This window comes from Solea senegalensis, linkage group LG15, assembly GCF_019176455.1.
Source record: "Solea senegalensis isolate Sse05_10M linkage group LG15, IFAPA_SoseM_1, whole genome shotgun sequence".
Classification (NCBI taxonomy): domain Eukaryota; kingdom Metazoa; phylum Chordata; class Actinopteri; order Pleuronectiformes; family Soleidae; genus Solea; species Solea senegalensis.
In genome coordinates, this window is record NC_058035.1 from 5,045,044 (window position 1) to 5,070,862 (window position 25,819).

At 41.9% G+C, this 25,819-nt stretch overlaps 3 protein-coding genes across 5 annotated transcripts in view; 2 read left to right on the forward strand and 1 right to left on the reverse strand.

The window, feature by feature from the left end:
* Positions 1-5,585, forward strand: part of LOC122782063 (regulator of G-protein signaling 7) — a 60,476-nt gene extending 54,891 nt beyond the window's left edge. For all 3 annotated transcript variants that reach the window (XM_044046260.1, XM_044046261.1, XM_044046262.1), the window contains 6 exons: positions 363-473; positions 576-701; positions 2,461-2,647; positions 3,325-3,414; positions 3,859-3,895; positions 4,702-5,585. In XM_044046260.1, the coding sequence (XP_043902195.1) occupies positions 363-473; positions 576-701; positions 2,461-2,647; positions 3,325-3,414; positions 3,859-3,879 (535 nt within the window). In that variant the 3' untranslated portion in view covers positions 3,880-3,895; positions 4,702-5,585. The remainder of the gene's footprint in view (positions 1-362; positions 474-575; positions 702-2,460; positions 2,648-3,324; positions 3,415-3,858; positions 3,896-4,701) is intronic.
* Positions 5,586-6,078: 493 nt separating this feature from the next.
* On the forward strand, positions 6,079-13,020 carry grem2b (gremlin 2, DAN family BMP antagonist b). The gene is made up of 2 exons (XM_044046263.1): positions 6,079-6,814; positions 11,600-13,020. Exon 2 carries the CDS (start codon positions 11,601-11,603, stop codon positions 12,177-12,179), a length of 579 nt encoding a protein of 192 aa, XP_043902198.1. The 5' UTR covers positions 6,079-6,814; position 11,600; the 3' UTR covers positions 12,180-13,020.
* A 56-nt stretch (positions 13,021-13,076) lies between these two features.
* The window catches only part of LOC122782062 (formin-2-like), a 35,229-nt gene continuing 22,486 nt past the window's right edge, over positions 13,077-25,819 (reverse strand). The window contains 10 exon segments of the mRNA XM_044046259.1: positions 13,077-13,964; positions 14,212-14,293; positions 15,264-15,413; positions 16,305-16,356; positions 20,813-20,905; positions 23,217-23,337; positions 23,996-24,055; positions 24,641-24,787; positions 24,898-25,027; positions 25,134-25,225. Of these exon segments, the coding sequence (XP_043902194.1) occupies positions 13,938-13,964; positions 14,212-14,293; positions 15,264-15,413; positions 16,305-16,356; positions 20,813-20,905; positions 23,217-23,337; positions 23,996-24,055; positions 24,641-24,787; positions 24,898-25,027; positions 25,134-25,225 (954 nt within the window). The 3' untranslated portion in view covers positions 13,077-13,937.

Below are 25,819 nucleotides of genomic sequence, written 5' to 3' on the forward strand. Positions count from 1 at the left end.
TAACTTCCAATATCTGGCAGTTATTTACAATTCACTGCATGTTAAAATAGTGTTTTAACAATTTGAAATGAAGCGAAACAAAGAAAAACACAGACGTTGTACATGAACAACAGACTTTGCATGTTAAATTTGAAGTTTGAACGGTATAAAACATATTTACAATAACGTTTTTTGAGTCTCTCAATGTTTCTTTGTCCTCTCAATGTGCACAGACAGGCCAAAATATGGAGCGACAAATATCGGCGATATGTTCTGCTTTAAAGGGTTTTAACATAAATCCACCTGATGTGATGATATACAGTATGATGATACAGGCTGATGCTGACATTGACCTGACCTTCTGTTGCTTCCAAAATAAACAGTTTGCTGGGTTACACAGAGCAGTACGTGGAATACGACCCTTTCCTCACGCCTCCAGATCCATCCAATCCCTGGATCTCAGACGACACCACGCTCTGGGAGCTTGAAGCCAGGTTGGTGCACTGTATGTCATGTTTGTTTGTACTGAGCGCGACGCACACGTACCTCGTCTCTGCCGGATGCGTGCGTTGCATTTTTTCTTTGTCTCCCTCCAGTAAGGAGCCGGGGCAGCAGAGGGTAAAGAGGTGGGCCTTTGGCATCGACGAGGTCCTCAAAGATCCTGTGGGCAGAGAGCAGTTCCTCAAGTTCCTGGAGTCTGAGTTCAGCTCAGAGAATCTCAGGTACAACATTTTCAAACACACACAGAAGCAGAACTAGGACAAATAAAATGTGAGAGCATTATTATTATTGTCATTTATGCCCAGTGTTGTAATGTAACTAAGTACAAATACTTTGTAACTGAACTTAAGGAGAAAATTCACCTATCTGTACTTTACTTTATTTGTATTTCTTGCAACTTTTACTTTTACTACATTTCCTAAATAAACTGTGTACTTTTACTCCACTAATATATTTTTTACTTGTTACTACCAAATAAAAGTAGAAGAAGAAGAGTTGGTAATGGTCTGTATTTATATAGAGCTTTTCTTGTCTTGATGAGCTGCTTAACACTATAGTTTTCACCCATTCACACGCTGCAACTTGCTCAAGGACTCACATAGACTAGCAGAGCCAGGAATTAAACCCACAACCTTCCAGTTGAAAGACAACTTGTCCTACCACTGAGACACCATGGCTCAATCCTAACTCCTCACTTTTACATCTCAAACTTAAGTACATTTTATATCATTAAATGACATTTGATACTTAAATGTCACAGTAAATGTCATATACTTTAAAGTACTTTATATAAGACTGTTAATGCCTCACATGTTATTCTTGAGTCACATAACCTGACTCTCCCCTGACACATACAGGCACAAATGAAAGACCATTTAAAATGATTGGAATAAATAAATAGCATTTGACTCCCTCGTAATGAGACGCATGACTAATATGTCACTTAAATGGGTTTTTCGCTGGCAGCAGAGATGCTGGCATAATTGTGGGTATGTTTCAATGTTTCAACAATAACACGTTGGGAACAACGATATGACATGAAAAAACATGATTTTATATCACATATAGCATCCTATATATACATATATACATACATATATATATATATATATATATATATATATATATATATATATATATATATATATATATATATATACATATATATATGTATACATGTGTATACATGTGTATGATTGAACGGTGTGTAATGACGTCACCTACAGTGATACTGTTCAATCAAAGCAGCAACAGCTGGCGGATACGACGTCTTTAACATATGTAATAGAAGCCGAGGCTGCGGCTGGAGCGAGACAGGTTGGTGGCAATGTTATGCTAATCAGTTTATTCATGGTAACAGGAAGACGGCAGAGTATTAAAGGTGCACACAAACAGCTAAATATGAATAAGCACTGTGCAGGGCGGCTCCTCAGCTCCCTCTGATGGCACATGCCTGCATTGTTTCTGCTCACAGCTGAAAATGTGCTTATTGCATTTTTAATATTGCACTGTTACCGACCCGAGTTTGTAAATTCAAATGAATCCCCAGAAGTATTTTAGCGCCTCAGTGCTTGATATTGCGGTGAGAAGAGTGTCGGCTGCTCCACCTTCGATGGCTCTGAGCCACGTTCTTTACATCTGAGCTCTTTAGGCTCCTTTCCAGATTTGTAACGTCTTTTCAAAAGAGTTTGTGTCATTCCTGTTAGAAAATGAAGCCTGTGATTAATGCAGGATTAATGAACTGCTGCTACAGATTAGATCTTTGATCATTTATTAACAAATCACAGTTGAATCATTTTAATTTACTGACATTAAAGCTGCAGTGTGTGATACAGAAAACAGACGCTGTGATTAATGCTGAATTGATCAGTTTGAAACAATGACTCACTTGCTATTGAATGTGCAAGTGGATTAATTAACACATATTTGAACGTGTATATGTCAAGATGTAACTATCTTACCGTTAACTCTGGTCTGTAGGTTCTGGCTAGCGGTCCAGGAGCTAAAGAAACGTCCCATCAGAGAAGTTCCAGCTCGGGTTCAGGAGATCTGGCAGGAGTTCCTGGCCCCCGGAGCGCCCAGTGCCATCAACGTCGACTCCAAGAGCTACGCCAAAACCACCCAGAATGTCAAAGATCCTGGACGCTATGCCTTTGAAGATGCACAGGTGTGCGATTATTTCAAATTCATTTACTTGCGTCCATAGTGAACCCTTAGAACACGGAGCATTTCAGCTGCTTTTTCCCTTTATTATAATTAAAAACAGAGGTGATAAGAGTCTTATATCCGTTTTTTCAGCACAACCTAGGCAGCCCGATGAATTCTTTTTTAAATTTTAACCAAATATAAAAACACACCTGAGCAAAAAGTAGTCATAATGTTCAAAATCGGATTGAATTTGTGAAATCTGGAAACACGTCACAGTTCAAAGTTCACTTGTCTGGTTTTTTATGAACACAAAGGAAAGAAAAACATGTTTTTTTGTGACTTCTGCACAATTATTGCTGCTTTATATCGCTACTAAAAACACAACATAACATTAATCATAACTTTGACTCAACAAACAAAAAACCCCTAAGTTTTTAAAGTCAGAACATGTGACCTATAAACACACACACACACACACACAACCAGGATGTCCATATAAGGAGTTGTGTATTATTCCCACGGTGAATTACCATGGGTGCACGTGCGGCACATATCCGTGCCACGTGAGCTCTAAAGGTTGATTACGGTAGTGGTTTATTATATGCAGCTCTGATTGTGAGTGTCGATCATTTATTTTGCCTCATGCTTCACTACATACTGTACCTTGTTCTGTTGTCGTTGTTGTGTCTTTGACAGGAACACATCTACAAGTTGATGAAGAGTGATTCTTACAGTCGTTTCATTCGTTCCAGTGCCTACCAGGAATTATTACAGGCCAAGAAGAAGGTACTAAGAAACAAACACACAACCTGATTCAAAACAGAAACCACATCAAACACAAAAGAGTCCACTACAGGTGCGGATGATGGAGGAGGTGATCAGAACTCCTGTCAGGCTTGTAAAAATCATTATGAATAGCAAAGAGAGGAAAACAGCACATGAGTAATCATTCAAAACGACACAGGTGTATTTACGTACGTGTGTTTCACTCCTCCTACACTTTATCATTGCGTCAAACTGGCAAAGAGGACTCTATTATCATAGCTGTGGATATTTTAAAAAACAAAAAACAAATCCCACACGTTTTTTTTTTTGAAGTTCACATTATGTTTTCTGCTTTTTGAGCACAGTGCCTGACTATTTACTTCAGTTTGTTTTCGCACAGTGACGACAGAATAGACCTTTGCACGTTAATGACTTTACTGAACGTCTTCTCTCTTGTTCTCACAGAAGAGTAAGAACTTGTTCTGAAGGCTCTTGCTTCCAGGTAAGCTCAAAAATGTTGGTGAAATGAATTTGAATTATATTCAATGTGAGGTCGATTGTCGTGATCATAGTTTGATTTTGACAGACACAACGAAATGGAAATAAAGTATTCCGACCACTGTTGATGCTTTTTATGCCATGTTTTGAATTTGATTATTGTTTGAACCTAATGATCCTTTGATCATATTTGACTTGATTAAGTTATTTTCCATTACTATGTTTAAACATACAGTATATAGAGTGTCTTATATCCTTTTCTCCAGCACAACCTACGCAATCTGATTACTTAATTTTATATATATACATATATGAACACACCTGAGCAAAAAGTAATTCAAATGTTTAAAAATTGGATTGAATTTGTGAAATTTGGAAATATGTCACAGTTCAAAGCTTGTTTTTATAAACAAAAAGAAAAGAAAAGAACATTTTGTACTACTTTATATCACTACTAAAAATGTGATACAAAATGAGTCCTAACTTTGACTCAACAACACTTTCTTTAAAGCCTGAATATGTGACCTATGAATATGAATATGAATATGTGATAAACACACCCCCCCAGGATGTCCATATAAGCAGTTGTGTATTATTCCCACGGTAAATTACAATGGGTGCACCTGCGGCTCAGATCAGATCAGATCAGATCACAGGGTTTAAAAAGTGAGTTTAACAGCCTTTAATATGAGAAAAGCCAACACATTTAAACTGAGAGACTTGATGGATTAAAGTGAACTTTGTTCCTCAAAGAACCAAAGGCGACCAACGCTCATTCATGGATTGTTCTCTTTTCGTTTCTCCGTGCAGGGGAAACCACTAGCATCCAAGAGGCTGACCAGTCGTTTGTCATCATGCTAAAATCCACGCCATCTCTCTCTTTCTCTCTCTGGGACACAGAGAGAGGGACCATCCCATCTCTTCGTCATCGTCGTCTGTCCATCTGCTCTTGGCTCAGTTGACCTATGAGCCCAGGCCATCTGTTCGTCTGTTGTCCACCGGATGTTGCATGTCCATGGAGAGGGTGTTCCTTCTTTCTCTCTCTCCTCTTACAGTACCTGCTATATTTCCAGTATTCCCAGAAAGGAGGCTTTTGCTGGACTTGTGAGGACACGGACGGACCGATGAGATGAAAAAAAATAAATAATTGTAATTCAGACAAAAAAGAAAAGAGAAAAAAAAAATCCCGTATTCCAGTTCTTTTCCATGGTTAACTTCTGGATGGGAGCTCCGCCCCCTCTCTCACTTGCAGCTGAAGCAAATGATGTCAGAGAGAAAAAAAAAGAGGGGAAGAAAAACAGAGATAACAAAAAAAAACGACAGCTGAAACTGACGAAGCTAACCAATGTCATTGCTTTACATGGTCTGAGGTCACAGATACTTTGTCACGCTATGGGAAATGTTGTGCAGAATGAATATACTATATATAAATATATATACATATATTATGATTCTTATTCTTATTATTTATTGTGCATTTCTATTTTACTTTGTATTATTTTATTGCACTACAATAACTAGCACATGATGGTTGCCATTGCACTTGTAAAGTCACATTCAAGATTACAAAAAGGCTGTTTTCCTGTCTTATGTAGAACATAATTCTTTGTTATTCTCTCCTGCATTTATTTTTATACCATATTTAAAGACACTTTTACTTACTTGTATTATTAAAGTTGGCCCTCTATCTGTTACTATGGGCTGGTTGTGGATGTCATCATTATTATTATTGTTATTATTATTATCATCTTGGGCATTTAAAATAATCCCAAAACACTGCACTTTTGTTTTGTACCACTAGAGGGGGATATATTATTTTCTACAGCAGGGAGCTGAACTCCTGGAAGCAACAGGCTCCTCATCCATCAGAGCAGCAGCAGAATGCAACACAGTGCTTTTCAGGGCAAATTAGGCTTTGTCATGCAAAAGTCTCATCACCCTCTTCAGGGGGGCTATTGTGCAGACTGTACCCCGCTCTGCAGAGGCTGAGGTTTGGTCGGGGTCTGTTGATATTTCAGCTCTTTGAAGGCACAACTGAGCCTCTGTGCCCGGTGGTCACTTCAGAAAAGGGCCACAGACAAACAAGCTGTGGCATTTTCCAAAGCATGTCGCTAGTGGGTCTGGATATGTATGCATTCCTGCCATGATTTATGAATTGGGGGCGGGGGGGGGAGGGTCATGGGGTTGTAACGTGATGTGGTTACAGTGTCAATGAAAGAAGATAAACAGCTGTTGGGGTTTTCTTTCTTGGACGAGATCATCGTCTCTTATCATGTTGGCTAAATTCTTACCAAACATGTGAAGGCAAGAGTTAAAGGAGGGAGGAGAGAGAGGAAAAGAAGTGTCAGTTTGTCAGGTTTGGTGTATCATGGACAGGTGGGTATAATAAAAAAAAAAATTAATTACATACTAATATTAATTGGGAGAGAGAGATGAACATGTGGATGAAAATAAGAGAAGTGAAGCTTGGATTGATTCACACAGTGACCAGGGCCAATAGGAAGAACCCTCCCAGTCTTGAGGAGGGAAGAGGAGGTGGTAGGGATTCAAACTAAGGCAGGGTTTACAGTGAGTCAAAAACTCTCAAAGACAGACTAGAGGCACCACTGCACTGTGATGTGGGCTTACTCTGACTTGAACCTGGAGCTTCTCTTTTGAACAAGAACACAAGACGACCGAAAACAGACAGAGGGAGACGGAGAAGGAAAACAAAAGATACCAATTTTCCACAAAGATGGTAAACTGACGTGGTGTCTGAGACTCTTGAATCTTTAGTAGAGAGGGGAAAAGAGGAGCAAGGACAAGCCTGAGGATACTACAGATTATGTTGCCATGGAAACCCAAACTTGGAGCCGGGCACAAGGAGCAGTGAAGGTGGACAACCATCCCTGATTTCGACATTGACACACTGCTGTGGTGAGAGGTACATGAACCATACTTAATGTTTCACTGATAATTAACTCCTTATTTAAATGCCTTTTTTCAAAAGAACTTTCTAGAGATGCAAGAGATGTAAATGTCGACTAACATGAGAAATAGCGCACACTAATTCCCTGTTCATGCTTTAAAAAATATAAATATTAATGCTAAATTGCAACAGGTTTTCCCAAACATAACTGATAACATTTTGTTATAAATACCAGATTTATAACAAAATAACAGATTTAAAAACAGACTCTGTCTGCGGTGCATGTGAGAAAACTGTGATTAAAACTCTCAGAATAGCATGTGCCATTTTGAAGTGACTGAGAAAAGTGGAGCTGAGCAAGTGCTGCAAGGACACATCCCACTCGAGTGTGAGACCGAGTGACTCAGTGAGTCTCTGAGTGACTAAGCAGAACCGTGTAATTTGAGCAGCAGTAGTTGTGCAGCTATTCACTATTTCTGCCAGCATCGATGGCTCCATTCTCACTGGGGCCATCCGTGGCAAAGAGAGAGAGGCCTTCAAGATCCTGTAAGGTGTTCTGGATAAAAGTGTCTACTAAATCACTATAATTAGTGGCTGGAGGTTCCAGGGAATTAGTGTTGTGAGTAAAAGAATTAGTGAGTGATGACAGAATGTTATACTGTGTGTCTCGGTGAGATTAAGAGCCAGTTTAATTTTTCCAGTGATTATGGAAAGAATAAGACAATTATTTTAATTCCCAGAGTGAACCTATATAATCTCTATTGCTTCCGTCACGCTTCACGTGCACAGGTGTTTGTGTGCATGAATGTTCACTTATTATAGTGAGAAATCATGTGGAGACTCATGTATGTGTGTGTGCGTGCAGGGAACGATCACCCTTTCAGCTCTGGCGACTGCACCACCTCGTACAATCCTCTCTGATGTTAAAGAGGCTTTAGCGCGCCGACACATTACACTGCCTTTAGCAACAGAGACCTTCACTTCACTTCACTGCAAGGCTCTAAAGACAGTCGAACAAGTATTTGATGGAGACCTTGGCGACATTCTTAACGCTGAGAAGTTTCCACGCGAACAAGCACCGGGATAATCCTTGGGGGAAGTGGATTAAAGCTGGCAGAGAACTGCTGCATTTGGTGCAGAACGTGAACTTTGCATGTTGACTAAAATATGGCTATGAAGGAGGACATTTAAAGTGTTTAATATGGCGCGGCCTGCCTGTGCGTCAGTCCCTGCAAACTCAAACTGTGCAGTCAAAATGTTTAAATGTTTAAAACATAAAAATTACGCTTTAAAACACCAGTAATATTTCCATTTCCACCTATAAAATACAGATCATATATATTATATTATTTTGAGCTATTGTCAAAGAGGTTGGAATGATCCAATTTAGCACCTTTGAAGCTACTTAATGGAAAATAAACTGCATTTTAAGGTATTTGAATAAACTCGAGTTGAAGGCGGTGTTAACCGCCGCAGCTAAGTGGCGTCGCCCCGATTTGTAATGAAAAACCATGCACTATCATAACATCTCTAATTGCCTCCTCGTCCCTCTCTAAATCACTTTACAGTGTGTTACCGAGTCAAAGGAGTCGCCTCGCATTCTTACCCGTGCTGAGCTTGGAAAGCATTATATCTGGGCTGCTAGTCATTACCGAGATGGATTGTGGTGACAAATGGCCGCTCAAATTGCCTAAAGCAGCCTCCTGGCCATGTTGGCATTAAACACATTTGCACAGCAAAAGCCCCCAAATGAGCCAACAGTGGAGTGTAGTTTGGGAAAATACAAAATCCGCAAATGCAGATAATGACATGGTTCCTCTTTGTGTAATTGGCTCCAAGTGAAAACATTTCATTTACCTCTTTCTCGCTCTCTTTGTATCCTGTGTGTGTGTGTGTGTGTGCGTGCGCACGTGAGGGAGGTCACGTATGGGTGTGTGTGTGGGTGCACATGAGGGAGGTCACGTATGGGTGTGTGCGTGCGTGTGCGCGCAGCTACTTGTGTGTGATTGGGGTTTGAGTTGCACGGTGAATTAAATGCAGTTCTAGTGTAATTAACTGCATTTAAGCAGTCTGTGTGTATGAGACTTTCTGACGCACCAATAATTGAGGCATCAGGTTTTGTTTGTTTTAACCTGCCTTTGAAGACAAGCTGGGAAGATGTTTCACATGGTTTAGCTGAAGTCTACATCTGTGTGTACAAATTCTTTTTTAAATGTCTTCACATGACTCTCGTTTTAATGACAGAATATGTGAAATATTCAAATGCTTTCCAGTCAGGTGGGGGATTTATTTCCAGGACTTTTTTTTCCATTTTACTTTGAGATTAGAAAAAAAAAAGCTCATTGTTCTGCTAACAAAAAAAACATAACCATAGTATTATAATTCTATGTTGTTGTTCATTCTGAACAACAAAACGTAACGAGTTCCCACTGTTGATAATAGCTGTTTTCAAAGAGGGCTTGTGTCTAGCTCAGCAGTCTCGCTGGTATTTGAAATTTCATTAGAGGTCTGAATTTTGGAACCAAGGTCTGCCGCAGTTCAGTGAAGCATATCCCAAAGTATTTGTGGTTCTGGTAAAACATAAAGCTGTGTTTGTGGACAATATTAGTGTTTAGCAGACAGAAAGGTCAGGCTTTAGTTCTTTTCTCAGCATTAACACACAAAACCACAGTCTCCTTCCGTCTCCGGGACGCTGATGATTAGTGCTGCGCGTCAAGGAGAGACAGAGCGATAGAGTGACAGAAAGAGGCAGAAAATAAGGAGACAAACAGCTTGTGGAAAGATATACAGCTGTGGAAGGAGGGCATTAACTGAGCATGAAGCCCAGGAGGGGCTGGTTTGGTTTCCCAGTAGGTCATTTGTCCCCATCATCTTTGCCTCTTTTCCCTCTGTCTTCTAAACTCACCTCAGCACTTCCCCCAAAGCCCCTGAATCTCTCCCCCCAAAACCGCAATTTGTCTTTGCTGCAGAGATTGATGAGGAAAGCTTGGCAGGGCCACCACTGTCATACTTGCACTGAGTCTGGGAGTGGAGAGGGAGCGCGGCTGCTGACTGTACGGGCCATCCGTCATGCTCTGTGTACACAGTGACTTGGGTCATCCCTCCAGAGTCTGTTTGCAGACCCATAGCTCTCCAAAGTTACAGCCAGGGTGCCTCTCAGGGCAATGGGTGGAGGGAAAGCTGAGAACAAGAGCCTGCACACAGAAGCATAGCCCGTTCCTCATGAGCAGCGGGTTCTTGTGTTTTAAAGGAACAAGACTGTTGCACATGGAAGGTAGATCGCTGGAAGATGGAGTGGGGTCACAGCTCCCTGATGCTGTAGGTGGTGGAAGGACCCAGCGGGAGTCTTTGGTTTAGTTTTTCTAACCTTATGATGGGCGTGTAGGCGAGTGTGCTGGCTCGAAAAAAGCGTGTGCTTACAGAAGAAGCACAGATCTATCAGAAATAGACTTGTGGAGAACACTTAAATCTGCCTTCTTGGCAGGTAGTACACAAAATCCAAAATATTTCCTTCCTGCCTCGGTTTGAGCTTTCAACGAAGACAACAAAAACAGATTTGAGAGGTCAGATTTGCACGAGGACGTACGAAAAAGGGAAAGAAGATCTGCTGTCTCAGTGGAACATGAATATGTTTCTCTATATCCTTACGAAGAAAGTCGAGATAGAATTCATGGAGCAGCTCTGCACGGTTGACATACAGCTGCTGTCGAGTGCACTAGAGCTGCTGAGACGGTGATATACAAACTTAAGTGCTCGTGCAGCTTGGGCAGACCTCCCGTGACCTCAAGGTCAAGGGCAGAAAAAAAGGGGGAGGCAAAAAACAAAGAGGAATATGATATAGTAATTTGTTCCATGTCAGAGTGAGTCGCTCGTCCGGGAAAGAAAGAAAAAAAAGGGGGAACATAGAAATTTACACAGCAAAGAAGATTCTCTGAATATGAGCAGCCAATGGCCTTGAGGCCGTTTGGTTCTCTGTCAGAATTTCTGACTTGATGTCATGCAATGCTTGTCAAGAGCAACATCTGCTGGAAAGATGCTTGAGTGATGGTCAAAAATGTGCTGGCACAAATACTGACAGCGTGCACACGGGTGGATACTCCAGTCCGCGTAGCAGAGGAACGCTTTCTCCGGAGCAGACTTATCTCTCCGGTGCGAGCGTGATACAGAAGACACGATGGTGATTATGGACACGGGTCATTCCCAGTTCACTTTGCTCCATCGTATATCACCAAAGAGTAAAAGAGTGGACTCCCAAAGGGCACTGTAGAGTTCCCCAACTCTTCCCCTAATAACATGCAGATGGGCCTCTCTAATGCCTGTTTACATATCTGCGGCATAGTTCATGACTAAAGTAAGCAAAGCCCTAATTATTTTACCCGGCGACGGGACCAATAAAATCAACTTCCCCTTCTCGTTATGGGTGTTTAAGTGTATCCTTTGATGGCAGGGCTTTGTTTATTTTTGGAAGAGTTGCGTAGCCGAGAGGAAAGCAAATAGAAGTAATGACACAGAGATGCTGACAAATGGGGGCCCTGGTGATGGATTAATTTCCTCAATGATGCCTCGGAGGCTGCACTCCAAAGGTGGTTCAACATGAATGCACTTTGGCACAGTTGCAAACACAGTTGGTAATATGAATGTCGTGTCAGTGACAGCACGACTGTTTTGTAAGATCACATACTTCACGAATTAGTGTTGCACTAACTCAACTGTTCATAATTTCGAGTTGAGCAGATGTTCCGTTCTGTTTAGACATGTAATGCATAGCAATGTGTCTCTGTCCTTTTTTTGTTTTTGCAGAATGCTGTGGAGAATAACTATCCCAGTCATACTGGCTGGGGTGCTCTGCATCACCGCAGAGACCAAGAAGCCCCGGCCGCAGGGATCCATCCCATCGCCGTACAAAACTAAAGGGAACCTGTCCTCGGAGCGCCACCACCGGTTACTGCAGCAGAAACCTGAGGTGCTGTCCTCCAGCAGAGAGGCCTTGGTGGTGACGGAGCGCCGCTACCTCCGCAGAGACTGGTGCAAGACCCAACCGCTCCGTCAGACAATCAGTGAGGAGGGCTGCCGGAGCCGCACTGTGGTCAACCGCTTTTGCTACGGCCAGTGCAACTCCTTCTATATCCCCCGCCACATGGGCCCCAGCTCCGGCCACGGCCAGAATCGAGGCCAGGCCTCGGGTTCTGGCAGGAAAAAGCACAACAAGGCCCAGGAGCCGTTCCAGTCCTGCTCCTTCTGCAAGCCGCACCGCATCACACAGCTCACAGTGCAGCTGGACTGTCCGGACCTGCAGCCCCCCTTCAGACACCGCAAGGTGCAGAGGGTCAAACAGTGCCGCTGCATGTCTGTGGACGTGAGCAGTCATGGGAAACTGTGAAGGACAATTTCAAAGGACATCTGAATATTGTCAAAGGCAGATACCGACAAACTTTGCCAAACAAACACTGGCTTCAAGTCGAGCGACTCTGCATCATGTTTGACAAATAACGGCCTGTTCCGCCATAAAATGACGTAAAACATGGAACTGGTGCTGCTAAAAGCGAAACGTTGATTTAATCAGAGACTGTTGGTGAGAGAAACTTGATTCATATGATCTGTGCAAGAGACACTAATGAAGAAGCGGTGACTTTCGTTGCTTTTGGTTTTTTTCCCCACAAAGCTCATATCTAACAGTTCTTTGTACATTTTCTAATAGATTTCTTTGTGTAAAAGGCATGTTCACCGTCTGATTGACCCAGCAAATCATACAAGTCATAAGTATCAGTCGTATGGAGACCAAATAGGTTATATCTAACTTCCATTTGTACATGTGCTAATAGATTTCTTTGTGAAAAGTGTCTCTGTGTTTCCTCAAAAACATCGAAGACGAGAAAAGTGAGTTAGAATAAGTTGTACCCTGTGAACCCTACGCGACATGTTTGTCGTGCAACAGTTTGAAAGCCCCATTTTTATTAATTGACTGTTTGGGAAGTATTTTATCTGCTATCCTGTTTTCTTTTCACGTCGACGTCAAGAACGGGATTTGGAGAAACGTAAAGCAGCAGAGCCGTGACCTGCAGCGGCACCTGTGTACACGTTTGCTAGATATATGAGGCAGTAAGGAAGAGCTACTGCAGCATGTGTAATGGGGGTGCAATGCTATACAGTGTGTATATTATCTTTGTGTGTATGTGTGTATGCGTATGAAAAATATATTAAATCTATTTCATATAAAATCATTGGGGTCATTGAGTGATACAATATAACCGACAAACAAAACTGGGTACATGCAGAATTGCTATTAAAAATTAATGCAATCTCTTTAATTCAATAAATATTTTTTCACGGCCAAGGACAAAACATCTGGTTGGTATTGTGAATGAATGTCACAATGAATCACGAAATCCTGAATGAAACAATATTGGTTCTGCGTCTGATCACACGACTCGGGGCTGCATGTAAAACAAAGGTAAAAATGATCGCCGGAGTCCAGAAACATACTTCATGAGACGATCATTAAGAACAGCACATGCCACGGATCGCTGCGTGTGTGTGTAAAGCCGATTCTTCTTCCTTTCGTGTATTATTTAATCGCAAATATGTCTCCGTAGAAATAATCTCTGCTCGACAGCGCTCGTTTGGACCACTCATGTGTGCGATAAGGCACTTTCTGTCTGGCAGGTGACTCGCTACCACAATATAGAGAGGCTATAAAATTCTGTGCTTTTCACCATTAAAGTATAAATAAACATGACGTTCATTTGAATAAAAAAATGAAAATAAACTACATACGGCTTTTAAAATAGTGAGAAAGCTCAGAGTTAGTCTCGCTACAAATTGTCCATTGGACATTTGTGAGCAAATGACTCATTTTTCATTTAATCATCTCAGCTTAATGATGCCTCAGCAACGTTTTCTGGACGGTGCTACAAAAGAGCTGGCTGAGAATCTAATTTTTTAATTCCCCGCTCAAACAATATAACGTCCTCGTAATGTCCACTTTGAAGTGCGAGCGCGTAATAAAAACAGCTCTAAATCAACTGGAAACAAAGACGGGAAGCAAATAAATGTAGAAAACGACGGATGACTCATGTACGATTGTACAAACAGTGCTTGTGCAACAGGGCTTGATGATGATAATTTTCCATTTTCTGCTTCAGATCTTCTGACCCAGCTTTGCTTTCTGTGGAATAAAATAACAGGTCTGAGTTATTTACAACAGGCAGCACTGGCACTTATCTCAACAAGCTGCTGCTGCTGCTGCAGCCAAAAGTGTTGTTTCTTTTATGCCCTAGGTGAAGAGATAATGTGCAACAAGGGGAGGGGGCAAAAATGAAAAAACAACAACAATAGAGGGGCAGATACGCAGGAACTACATTAACCAAAGCACAGAGGAATCAGTGTAGTCAATTATAAGTGCAAACACGTACTATTCCTGTGGCGTGTTTGGGTTTTACACTGTAGGAAGCCTTCTCCCTGGCCTGTTTGAAGCAGTCCTCCGCCATTTTGACCCTGAAACAAAAGGTCAGTCATAATTATGAGTGAGGCAGGAAATATTCAGATGCACACAGACATGCACACTCCTGAAAACCACTATTTGAACCACCATAACAGGAAGATTACAGCTTGGATCGTGATGAATATGCTCATGAGGTATTTGGATACAATGATCTCGTCCTCCGACTTTGGTGTGACTCACTCTAGTTTACTACGGCTCGGCTCGCGAGCCAGCGGCATCAAGAGACGACATCAGCATGTTTACACTGACAGACGTGTGTCTTTCCTACACTCAGTACACGAGTACTGTGTTTGCCAAGCACTGCATGTCCATACAGCGTGAGTGAGGATTGATATCTATAGCTGCTCTGGAGTCGAAAAGAAAAGGAAAGAAATAGCAGGAGTGGGTTGGGACGGCCGCCTATGGCAAAGGGCAAAGAGCTAATGCTTTCAATTTTGCTTTCTACTGTAAAACAATGCTCGTGACATTTCCCTTCTCTTACAAATGCATATCACAGTTCAATCTTCATTTGGCATAATGGACCAATTTGCTTTCTGTTGATATATGCAGCATTATCTTTATATTCATCAAACCACTGGAAGCTAAGTGAATGCTCCATGTGTTTTTTTCATTACCGGGGTGAGGACATAGATTTGGGTCATTTCACCTCCTTTCCCTTCATGAATTTGAATGAATCTGATACGATCGCCAGCAAAACATGTGACGCAGCGCAAGTCATTCATTGTTCACAAGCGTACGCTTGAGGAAAATCCTACATGCTGCAACTAATGTTGTTTTTGTCCCGTAATGACAGATAATGGTACACCCTTCCCGAAAATATGGACAAATAAATGAAAAGTGGTTAAATATTTCAGCAGGATTTGATTTAAGGCTCTTAAATTCAGGTAATCAGTCAGACGACAGGATTCATATCAAGTTTAATGTCATTTTCTGAAACGGGAAACTTCCCCATCACCCTCTCACCGTTCCTGTAACATCAGCCGATTATGCTTCTTCCACTGGTCTTTGAAATCAGTGGAAAACTCGTGCCAAATGGAGAATAACGTGTTTGGAGAGACCTCTTTCTCTCCTGCCTTGGGTTTTACCGAGAAGGACAAGCTCAACTCCAAGAACCTGAGGGTAGAGAGAGAAGAAAAACAAAACATTGCCTCGAGAACCAAATATTACACACGAGATTATAGAAACGTGCGGCGACTGTTGCGAAACCTGGCAGCGCAATGCAAATATGCAAAATAAGAAAGTTAATCTTGGAAGAATATGTTTTCTTAAAAAGAGATTTAGTGACATTAAAAAGCCCAACCGATGATGACTCAGCATTTAAGAAATGCAAGTACCGACAAACAGCAGCGTAGTCATTCTGTTTTGTTTTTCTGAGGGATTAATATCCGGGCCTAAAATAAAACTCATGCATCTCCAGGGTTATACTTTGTCACACCGCTCCCTGGTGTGCTGAGGCTTAACTATGCACATTGGAGTGAGGGAAGAGGGGAAATATGCACACAACTTGCAGACAATGGCAGAAACCAGCCACAGAGAGTGTGCACATGGCAGCGGACGACGCGCATTAAAGTGTTGAATGTGTCGGCCATTTGCAGTGGATCAATACGGCGGACAGGTTGGGGTCTCTTTGTTTGGAGTGTGCTATAGGAACACATTCCTCGCCAGCAGAAACAGAAGCCTGGAGCCAAGGCTGTCTACTCTCGCTCTGCTTAGATAAACAACACAGACACCGCACATGGGGCCTCCCGTCTGCTGATGGCCTGGCATGACGGCCAACCACTTCCATATCGCTGAAGGAACTGGCAGGCCAAAATATTGACAAAGCAATCAGGTTATAGTTCTTCACGGCGGTGAGAAGGCATCACCTCGAACTGTAAGTGGGAGGGCATTGTTACTTTGCCTTTGCTTTCAAATTAAGAGCTAATCACTGCCGCGCCATGTGTGACCCATGTAAAGGAAGTGAAGCGACTAATAAAGGAAAACATTTAAAGATTAAGTCCTTACATCTTCTGCGTGTCCGTCAGCTGCTTCTCTTGTGTTTCCAGTTCCGTTTTAGCTGCAAAGTAAATTTAAATGAAGAGGGATTAACATTCCTCGCAGAAAAGACATCGTTCACCCTCTCACTGTGCAGTCAGGAGGATTCCACATGTCACCATTACTTAAACCAACAGTCTTTTCAGGGTCAGTGTTGTGCCACCAGGTTATTGAGTGTTGGACTGTCCACTGTTGCACAACTGACAAATGAGTAGCGCAGACCCCAGCACAAGTGCTTCTTTGTGCAGGGTGAGTTTGAATGGAGACAGATGACTGCATGTGTGTGTGTAGGTTTGTGTGCAAGAGGTGTGAGAAAGGGTAAGAAAACTGCAGTTGGACAACACGGTACCCATTAGGAAATACCGTATTTCCAGCTGGCCGCAACATTTATCTCGTTGTGCCATCGGGATCAGTCCGACTGTGTCGCCAGTCGTGATATAAGAGAGCGGCAGTGAAATGTGACAGCCTCAGACAGGCAAATGCCACAGGTTCCTCGTGATCAAATTTCACTTGTAGGGCCCGAGTTTTAATATATAAAAGAGCTGCGGTGGAGTCAAGCCAGCTGTATCTTCTGGTGGTCCATACTGATGGACAATTGACAAAAAGCTAGACAATAAATCCTCCCTCTCCGTCCCCTAAAGGTCAATAATGTGTAAGCGGCTTGAGCCTGAAACAGTCAAATGACCAGAAATAAACGATGGCCTCGTCGTGCAAACTTTCCAACACACACACACGACAGTAGATGGGACGGAGAATCTTTCCTGGCACAAAAATCTGTGTTGTGCTCTTATGTTGGGAATATCTGGTTGCTACGTGTAATTGAAGCCAGAGCCACATCTAAAGATCCCAGGCGAACCCGCTGAGACCGGCACTATGCTTTATCGTCCATTCCGCTGTTCTAAATCACTCCATAGCCCTCAATTGTGTCTTTCCACGCTGACGGCTCATCAATAAATGATGACATATCGATGAATAACGCGGACGGATGGAGCTTCCTAAAAGCATCTTAATATCGGACTGTGTTCCATCCTTCAAGCGAAGATGGAACACAGATTTGTAATCACTGTGACACTGAGCTGGACGAATTGACCAAAGAAATATGTATTTTTAGGAGTATTCAACATCCATACCATTGCAGTATGAACTCAGTGAGACTATTTGTGCCATCTGGATTCCTATTGTGAAGACATGAACATAAAGTGGTGCTGCAGGGCAAGATGACTTAGAGGTCCAGTCCGGTTTATTGGCAGAAAATGACTATACTACCCATGAGTATGTTAGTATGAAAGTATTATGGGGCTTTAACATAAAACACCTGACTTTTGTAGCTTTGTAATGAGCCTTTTATATATACTTTAGACACACAGTGCACGTTTCTTGTTTTAAAGTGGAAGCTGGGAGTCGCAGCGTCACTAATTCTTACATACTGGACCTTTAACATCATATTTATAAGAAAATAAATGAGGAAAATATTTGTATCCATGTCTTGTTCTGTTGGTTCATTATTTGGTTCGACATTGTAAAAGTCCATATGTTCAAGTGTGACTTTGCCAGACAAATTTCATACATTAACGTCAAAAATAGGTTTGATAACTGGCTGCATCTGCAAAATCCATGGTTAAGGTTATCACAATTATATTTGTGCATATGAATCCAATTGGATTATCAAAGTTTTTTTTGGTCCACATATAAATGTATTAATCTATTTATTAACAACAAGTCTGTGACCTAAGTCTAAGTCCTGATACATGTCGACCTTAATTTCTCATGTAAACAGATGTGTGCCTGGTGTGTGTGTGTGTGTGTGTGTGTGTGTGCGTGTGCGCGCCCACTGTGTTTGTTTGTTTGTTAAAGGAAAAATGTTGCAGTTTAATGTTTGGTTCTCAAAAGAAATAGACTTTGTTAAATGTTCTGCATGCATTTCTGTTTCCATTTGATGTGTTTTTGCTATTAAAACATGCATCTACATACACTGTGAGACAATGAACAACAAGCCTAAAACTGATGTTTATTTTTTGCAAATAAAAGTTAATGATTAAGCATCCATGGTGAGCGTGTGTGTGTGTGTGTGTGTGTGTGTTTGGGGGAACCAGAGTGGCTTACATGGTGTGATGTCCTAGCAGCAGAGTGGTTGGTAAAAACAGGAGGTGGGTTTGACAAGTCTTACTAATCTTAATGTCCATCAGAGACAGATTATCACATGGCCAGTGTTGCTTGCAAGTCACAGTGACTCCATCAAAAGGTCTGCATGCATGAGAATTTGTGAAGCGAGTGGGGAAAATTGAGCTAGACCAAACAGCCGAGCTCCAACAAGTCCGCTCCCACTGTTATTCTGTGGTTAGTTTCATGGTCAGAAAATAAACAAAAGTGGCTTAAACTGTGGAGCCAGCAACAGTTTAACCTCAGGCTTTTTTGAAATTACAAAAATAACAAAAATAAGACATTTGGCTGTTGTTCTTTTTTTCACCACAGCAGTGGAGGAACCCCAAGAATCTTGTCTGGAGCCTTCAAAGTCACATGTCCACATTACGGTGCTTACATTGTGCTCAGAGAGAGAGAGAGGGAGGGAGACAGAGAGAGAGAGAGAGAGAGAGAGAAAAAAAAGCTTGTCATTTGCATCAAAGAGAGCGCTCCCAAACACAGAGAGAAAGGAAAAGAGGGCGGAGGGGGAGAGGTGGAAATGGGAGACATGCTTTCATCTGCAGACTTTCTTCAAAATGGACAGTGAGCATTACCACGGAGGAACATATGCTATATATTAGACTCTCATTTGAATACAAAAGCAGTTGGTGAGAGGCCTGTGAGCCGGGTCCTTCAGACAGATTGGACACAGTTAAGTGAATGTAGCGAGGGTCAAAGCCAAAGCAACGCAGAGACCGGCATTTGGCTTGTTTAGTTAAAACAAGCAAAGCGAGTCTTACATGAGGAGGAGGAGGAGGAGGAGGAGGAGGAGGACCCACACGATGTTGCTGTTGTCAGATGGTGGGGATAAAAGCATGCGTGTGTATGACATGTGGTGGATGCGTACATTTTCCATACTTATATCAAGAACATGGCGAGATGTGGTTTCTTTGCTTTGGCAGGAGAAACCGGATGCTTTCACTCCGTTTCAGAGGAAAATAAGAAAACGCCGAAAATGAAATGCACCTTTTTGTTTAGTCCACAGATCCATGATCTTATTTATTTATTCATTTATTTATTTTTGTAAAATGAATATAGAAGGTCACCTTCCTGTAGTTGCCTACAGCTGAATACTGAAGATGACTATGCGCTGGATGACTGAGCACCTTCACAAAAATGTATGTAATCGTGTCTGATGAACGCATTTTTTATTTGTATTAAAAACAACTCAGTAAAGCGGTTTACGTTTGCCTGGATGTTTATTTGCTGCTGCACCTGTTTTCCGTTATGCTTTGTAGTCTTTTGTAAGCCCACGCCGGCTGGGCACAATTTGTTCCATGACACAAAAAAAATTAAACTTGACTGATTAGCTGTTAGCCTCGTCGAGGAAAAGTGTGCTCCTAATTTATGATTAATTTAGAATCTTCCTCGTTTTTTTTGTTTTTTTGTTTTGTTTTTTTTTTTAAAAACAGGCCCCTCAATAAACACCACTCAGTGAAGAATTTCCTAATAGGAGAACAGTGACGTCAGCATGGCTGGAAAAATAAAAAAGACAGAATCTGAGGGGAGGGAAAAGCAATAGAAAATAATGGCAAAATTCACCACAAAAACATTTCATGATGTCCAAAATACTAAACAAAAGGGATCATGTGCTGAACGAGTCAGTTCAGTTTCAGCCTCTCAGGCAACCAGTTGTGTTCTCTGCAGTCAATTTAACAGGCTGCACGACAGGTTCACCTTCCACTTTCCTTAATGTTCCTTTGAGGCAAAGTGAGACATATTCTGGTTTATAAGGTGGAGATGGAGACAAACAGCGCAGTCACAATCCATCATAGGAGATCGGCAAACCCCCGAAACAATAGCTGTGAGTTATTCAGCACAGCCTGGAATAAACACACGTCCCTATGGAAACAACACTGAGTGAACCCTCGTGTGCGTATATCAACAAGAAAACAGCACAAAACAGACCTGGAAATGTGTCTGCAGACATGGAGGAGCTACATCACAGAGGAATGTTCAGCTTAGATATTCCAGGGTCAAACCAGCACAGAAAGAGAAAGAGATTTATTTTTTAACATTTCTACATAAAAACATAAAATAACCATAGCTTGCGGTGACACAGAGGGATATAGATTATGCACCCCTTAATGAACCAGTATGTATGGTTTAGTGACATCTAGTGGTGGGGTTGCATATTGCAGCAAATTCAAATTATTAACGTTGTGCAGAAATATTTTCATTCCGTATTCAATTTCTATTGATGGACCCACCATAAATCTTACACAGTGGACATTTGGACAGCTGAAACTGTCAACAAAACATCAATTTCACTTCATCTGGGGGAAAAAAGGGCTTACCTTGGCAAAGAAAGGTGTCCATATTGTCCTTAAAGGGCTGCAGGTTCTCTTCAGAGGACAATTTGCAAACTTTCTCAGTTTCAGCTGAGCACGCTGAAACGAGAGATGATCATGATGAGATGGGGGAAAAAGTCTGTCAGAGCAATAGAGCAATAATATCCTATCCAGAGTTTCTGTTGTAATGAAAAAGAAAGAAAAAAACACACACACACACACACACACACACACACAGTGCACTTCACCCTGCTCGAGCTTGCTTTGATAAATTTCTGTTGAATAAGTGTCAGTTAAGAAATAACGACCCATGATGACTAACAAGGCACCACTCTGGAACCGAGAGGGCCTGCGCCGCGATCCCGGGAGGAACTTAACGTCACGCGCTATCTGCAAACACAACAGATACACAAACTTAGCTCAAGGCCTTAGAGGTGCAGAGGCCATGAGATGCTTGAGGGAACAGGAAGGTTGGGAATAGGCAAATGGTAATTTGCAAACCATATGGTGCTTCGACCTCAAAAATACACAGTGAGCTCGCTCTCTGCACTGCACTGCTCGCTGATGTCCTTTAGGCCAGCCAAGGCCATTTCTGCACCGCCTACCGATTGGAACCTCCCTCTGGGAACTGTCATCGAAGCCGATGTCTGTTAGAGCACTCAGCTGGCTCCGCGAGTAATGAAGAGCTCTGCAGGTATAGCATGTGATGATGTATTTATGTAGGGACAGCATGTGCCACTGCCGCTGTGGTCAGAGCAGACGCAAGTCGCAGTTTCCCCCCGCGAGCAACTCCATCTTTATGAATTGCAAATAATGAACAGCCTCAAGAATCATTATGGCAGGGGAAAGACAATATTTGGCAACACGGACGAGGCACCTAATTGGTTTAGCAGCAAAGATACATAAAACATGATAGAGAACAGACCAGGTTTGGGGAATTGTCAATCGAGCTGCTTGCACACATACGCATGTACATGCTCACAAGTGTGCACACGTCTGCAAAAAAAATACACGGTGTTTTTTTTGTTTTTTTCAACCACCTGTTGGCACCTCAACCCTTCCCCAAAGTGTTCTGAGTGCTGTGTGACCTGAGACGGAGTAATGAAAGGGAGTATTTCCCAACTGACTCATTCATTAGGACTCTCTTTCACTCAACAGCTCAGTTTAGGCTGTCAAGCGTAATCCAATTGCCACACTTATATCCTGAGGTCATAATATTCACATCCACTCTGTCGAAATTTTTAAAAGCCTCTTTTAATGTTTGCAAATTTGAGATGATTTATAAGTGAAAAAAAAAACAAAAAACGGTCATATCATTCTGTTGTGGTTTGATTTCACAGAGAGATTACGCCAATGGAAACATGGTAGGATGGAAGTCGCCGCTCCAAAAATGCACTAAAATGTTAAATATTTAATTTGTTTTCCTCAGGAGTTGATGATAAAGCTTTACTGAATATTAATGGTAGCTCCTTTAAGCTGCCGAGTAGGAAGTGTACTATCATGGAGAAGTTATGCAACAGATAAAGCACACGGATCAGTTCAGGAACTGATGCATGAATGAATTAATTAATATAGAATAAATTGAAGAGTCAAAGAGTCAGCCATTAACCAAATCAGTTTAATTTAGGCTCCCCCTCTGGGCAAAATGATGACGCACAACATGCACAAAGACATGCAGGAAAACATTGAAATTCTGATAATTGTGTGCAAAAAAAAAGAAAGGTTTTTGGCTTTCAGGGTGAGTGAAGTGGTTCGGAGCTTGAGAGCCTCCTCGGGGTCTAGTGGAAAGCTGATGAACCTTTGATAGCGTACAAAGGTAGTGGAAGTTCCTCGACCTTGCCCGTCTCTCTTTCATGAGGACAGTAAAGGCACACCAGGTCCTACAGGAGTCTACATCTGACAAGTCACATCTGCTTCTGGTTAGCTCGTCTGTACGGCAAACAGATGCTATCTCTCTGCCGACCCGCCTCTACCGTCCACACATTTCCATAGCCGGTCAGGTAAGTGAGAGTATTTTCCATTCTACGAAGAAATATGTGCATGGATTAATACGTAATTTATTACCGCCGCCAAAGAGGTTAGGTTCTTGGCTGCGTTTGTCCGATTGTGAGAGGCATAACTCAAAAAGTGACGGATGGATTTTGATGATATTTTTGGGAGATGTCGGCCGTGGCCCAAAGAAGACATTATTCAAGTTTGGTTTTGCTGCATGGACAGTGAGGGAAACTGAGCAACCTTTGCAGCAACTGCACTCCGAGTGCCACATACATTTCCATATGATGGTATTTTAAACGTGATGTGACACCAGGCCAATTTACTGCCTGATCGGCTGGTTTTAAATATAGAATTCAAAGATTGTGGGCGTGTTTAAATACAAGAATACATGCAAGATTTAAGTTGAGAACCATACCATAAAGGTCTTTCCTCATCTTGCGCAAATCTCTTTGAAAGTCCTCAAACTTCATCTGGGAGGCCTGAAATAGGTCCTGGGGCTCGGGCAGAGGGTAGACAGATGTCTCTCTGCCAGCATCCTGGTGAAAGACACACAACATACAATACATTCATGCACAAACACACCAATGTCAAAGTCAATCTTCCTCAAATGAGAGCGGGCCTCTTTAGTATATACACTTTACACACCAGGCCAGATTGAAATAAATGTCTATGAGCACTTATTAGTCCGTCCAAACATCCCAGATAAGATATGACTGAAACGACAGCAGAAATGACCATTAGGCTTCAGTGCAGAGAGTACACTGCAATTATCTCCATCAGCGTTACTACAAGGCCATTACGAGTGCTATGGTCATGTCATGCAGGTTGATTTTGGCAGGCAGCACTCTGAGTTCATCTCATCTGGAGAACCTAATTATTTACACTAGCACTCCTTTGGATGCGGTGCCAAATGAACAGGCTGCAGGTTTGAATGAAGCCAGACCAAGGCAGAGAGAGTGTGGGAGAAGAAGAAGAAGAAGAGTGAAAGACAGAAAGAGAATTAGAGGAGAGCAACAGAGGGAAGGAGATTTGTTTCTGCTGTAGATGAGGGAAGGAAAAATAAATAATTTGATAGAGGATAAGCCATGGTATCCTCTGGCAAGGGAGGAGATGAAAAGAGAGCTCTGGACGGATTTCTAAGCAAATCAGACTGAAACAAAAAAGCGATTCAAATAAACAGGAACCAAAACATACCTCATCAAAGTGCCTTAGATAGTAAGCAACAATGTAGGACAAAAGACTCTGGGAGTTATCCTGAAAGACAGAAAAAGAGACAAATAAATAAACCCAAACCTCTTTATTTATTAATTTAATCATTTTAGCAGCAGCAGAACGTTTTCATTTGCACAGGGCAAACAAGAATAAGAGCAGCGGTCTTAGAAGTCGGGGATAAATCATGACATTGTGGAGCAATACAACAAAACACAACAGTGCTGGGCTGGCTGTCATAACTCAAGAGTTGGTGGAGAGTTTGATGTTCTTTATGGATACCTTACTCACTCCACCACCACAAAAACTCAAACCACTGTGCCCTTATATGGCAGTGCCAAGGGTACACAGAGCCGGTTGTAATATTGAATAAGAACAGTAAACAGAATGGCCTCTCCTCTAAATTCTAAATCTGCACAGCTATGGTTTACATGTTTGGCAGCAGAAAAGGTCTCTTGGTTCACGTAATAACTCCCCATTTCAGAATGAAATGATGTGGTTGCGCATAGGCTTTACTCGTTTCCTCATTTCACACAAATTCATACGCACATTTCCTGTTTGCTTGAGTGTCTGCTCTATCTGCCGGCGTAGGTGATGTTTGTCTGCACAGACTCACACTGTAACACTCACACTGCTCTTAACATCCTTAAGTTTTGGCAGGATGTCCAAGGAGAAGCCGTCGGCCTGGCCCCGAGAACGATTCCCGCCGTTCATGAAGTTGCCAAAAGCCAGCACCAGGCCAAGCACCTGCAACACACACTTACTACTCTGGAGAATCTGACACACACACACACACACACACACACAGAAGAAGAGAGACGGGATATGACAAAATGTGCGTTTGAATGAATAGAATAGGCAAACACAATGAAACGACGGTGGTTCACCTTGCATATTCTCTGAAGGATTTCTACTTTGCGCAAGACTGAAGTGATGCATTCATGGAAAGTTGACTGAAACAGGATGCAGAACACTCGCTCAGAGAAGTTGGGGATTTCTGATAACTGGAACAGAAACCTGAGGGTGGGACACGACCGCAGCGACACATCAGGCTCAACGACACCGCTCTCATGTAATTGAATTGAATTAACTTCAGAGTGCAGGTAGAGGGTTTGGCTCTTACTGTTCAGGCTTGTCCAGCTGCTTTGCGTCCTCTTTGTCCTTGGAGGCTTTCAAATGCTTTTTAATGCCGTCCATCTCATCACCTTGAGCCCTCTGTCCGATAAAGATGCAGATTTGTTGGAAAAAGTTATTGTCACACGCTGCACATGAAATACATTAGCATCGTACATTATGCATCATAAAGATCTTGAAACATCATTACAAATCACACTGTGCATGTCATGGGTTCGTTTTTTTCCTGTTTTAACGCTTTTCCATGAATGGATGTTCAGGCAAATTTTCATTATTATTATATAATTTATTATTATTTTTTTTATTATTAATATTTATAAAAAATGTGCAATGTCTGTGTTACCCATGCGTGATCAGTGAACCCAGTGCAGCTGCCCTTATAAAGACTCAGCCCCTCCCTGTGCACTGTCACCATAACAAGCAATCAACGTGTAAACAAACACAAGACCTGATAATCGGGATAAATGACCAGAATCACTCGTACAACGTGGATCAAATACACTGTTTTGTATGCCATAATTGTACTATAATGATACTTATTTAATCAATACAAGTTACTTCATCATCAGTCACTTGTGGTAAACTGCAGAACACGACGAATCTGGCAATCATTCTTCTTTTGTGTGTAGAGAAAAGAAAAATAGCAGAGGAGCAGAATAATGTGGACCCAGTTTT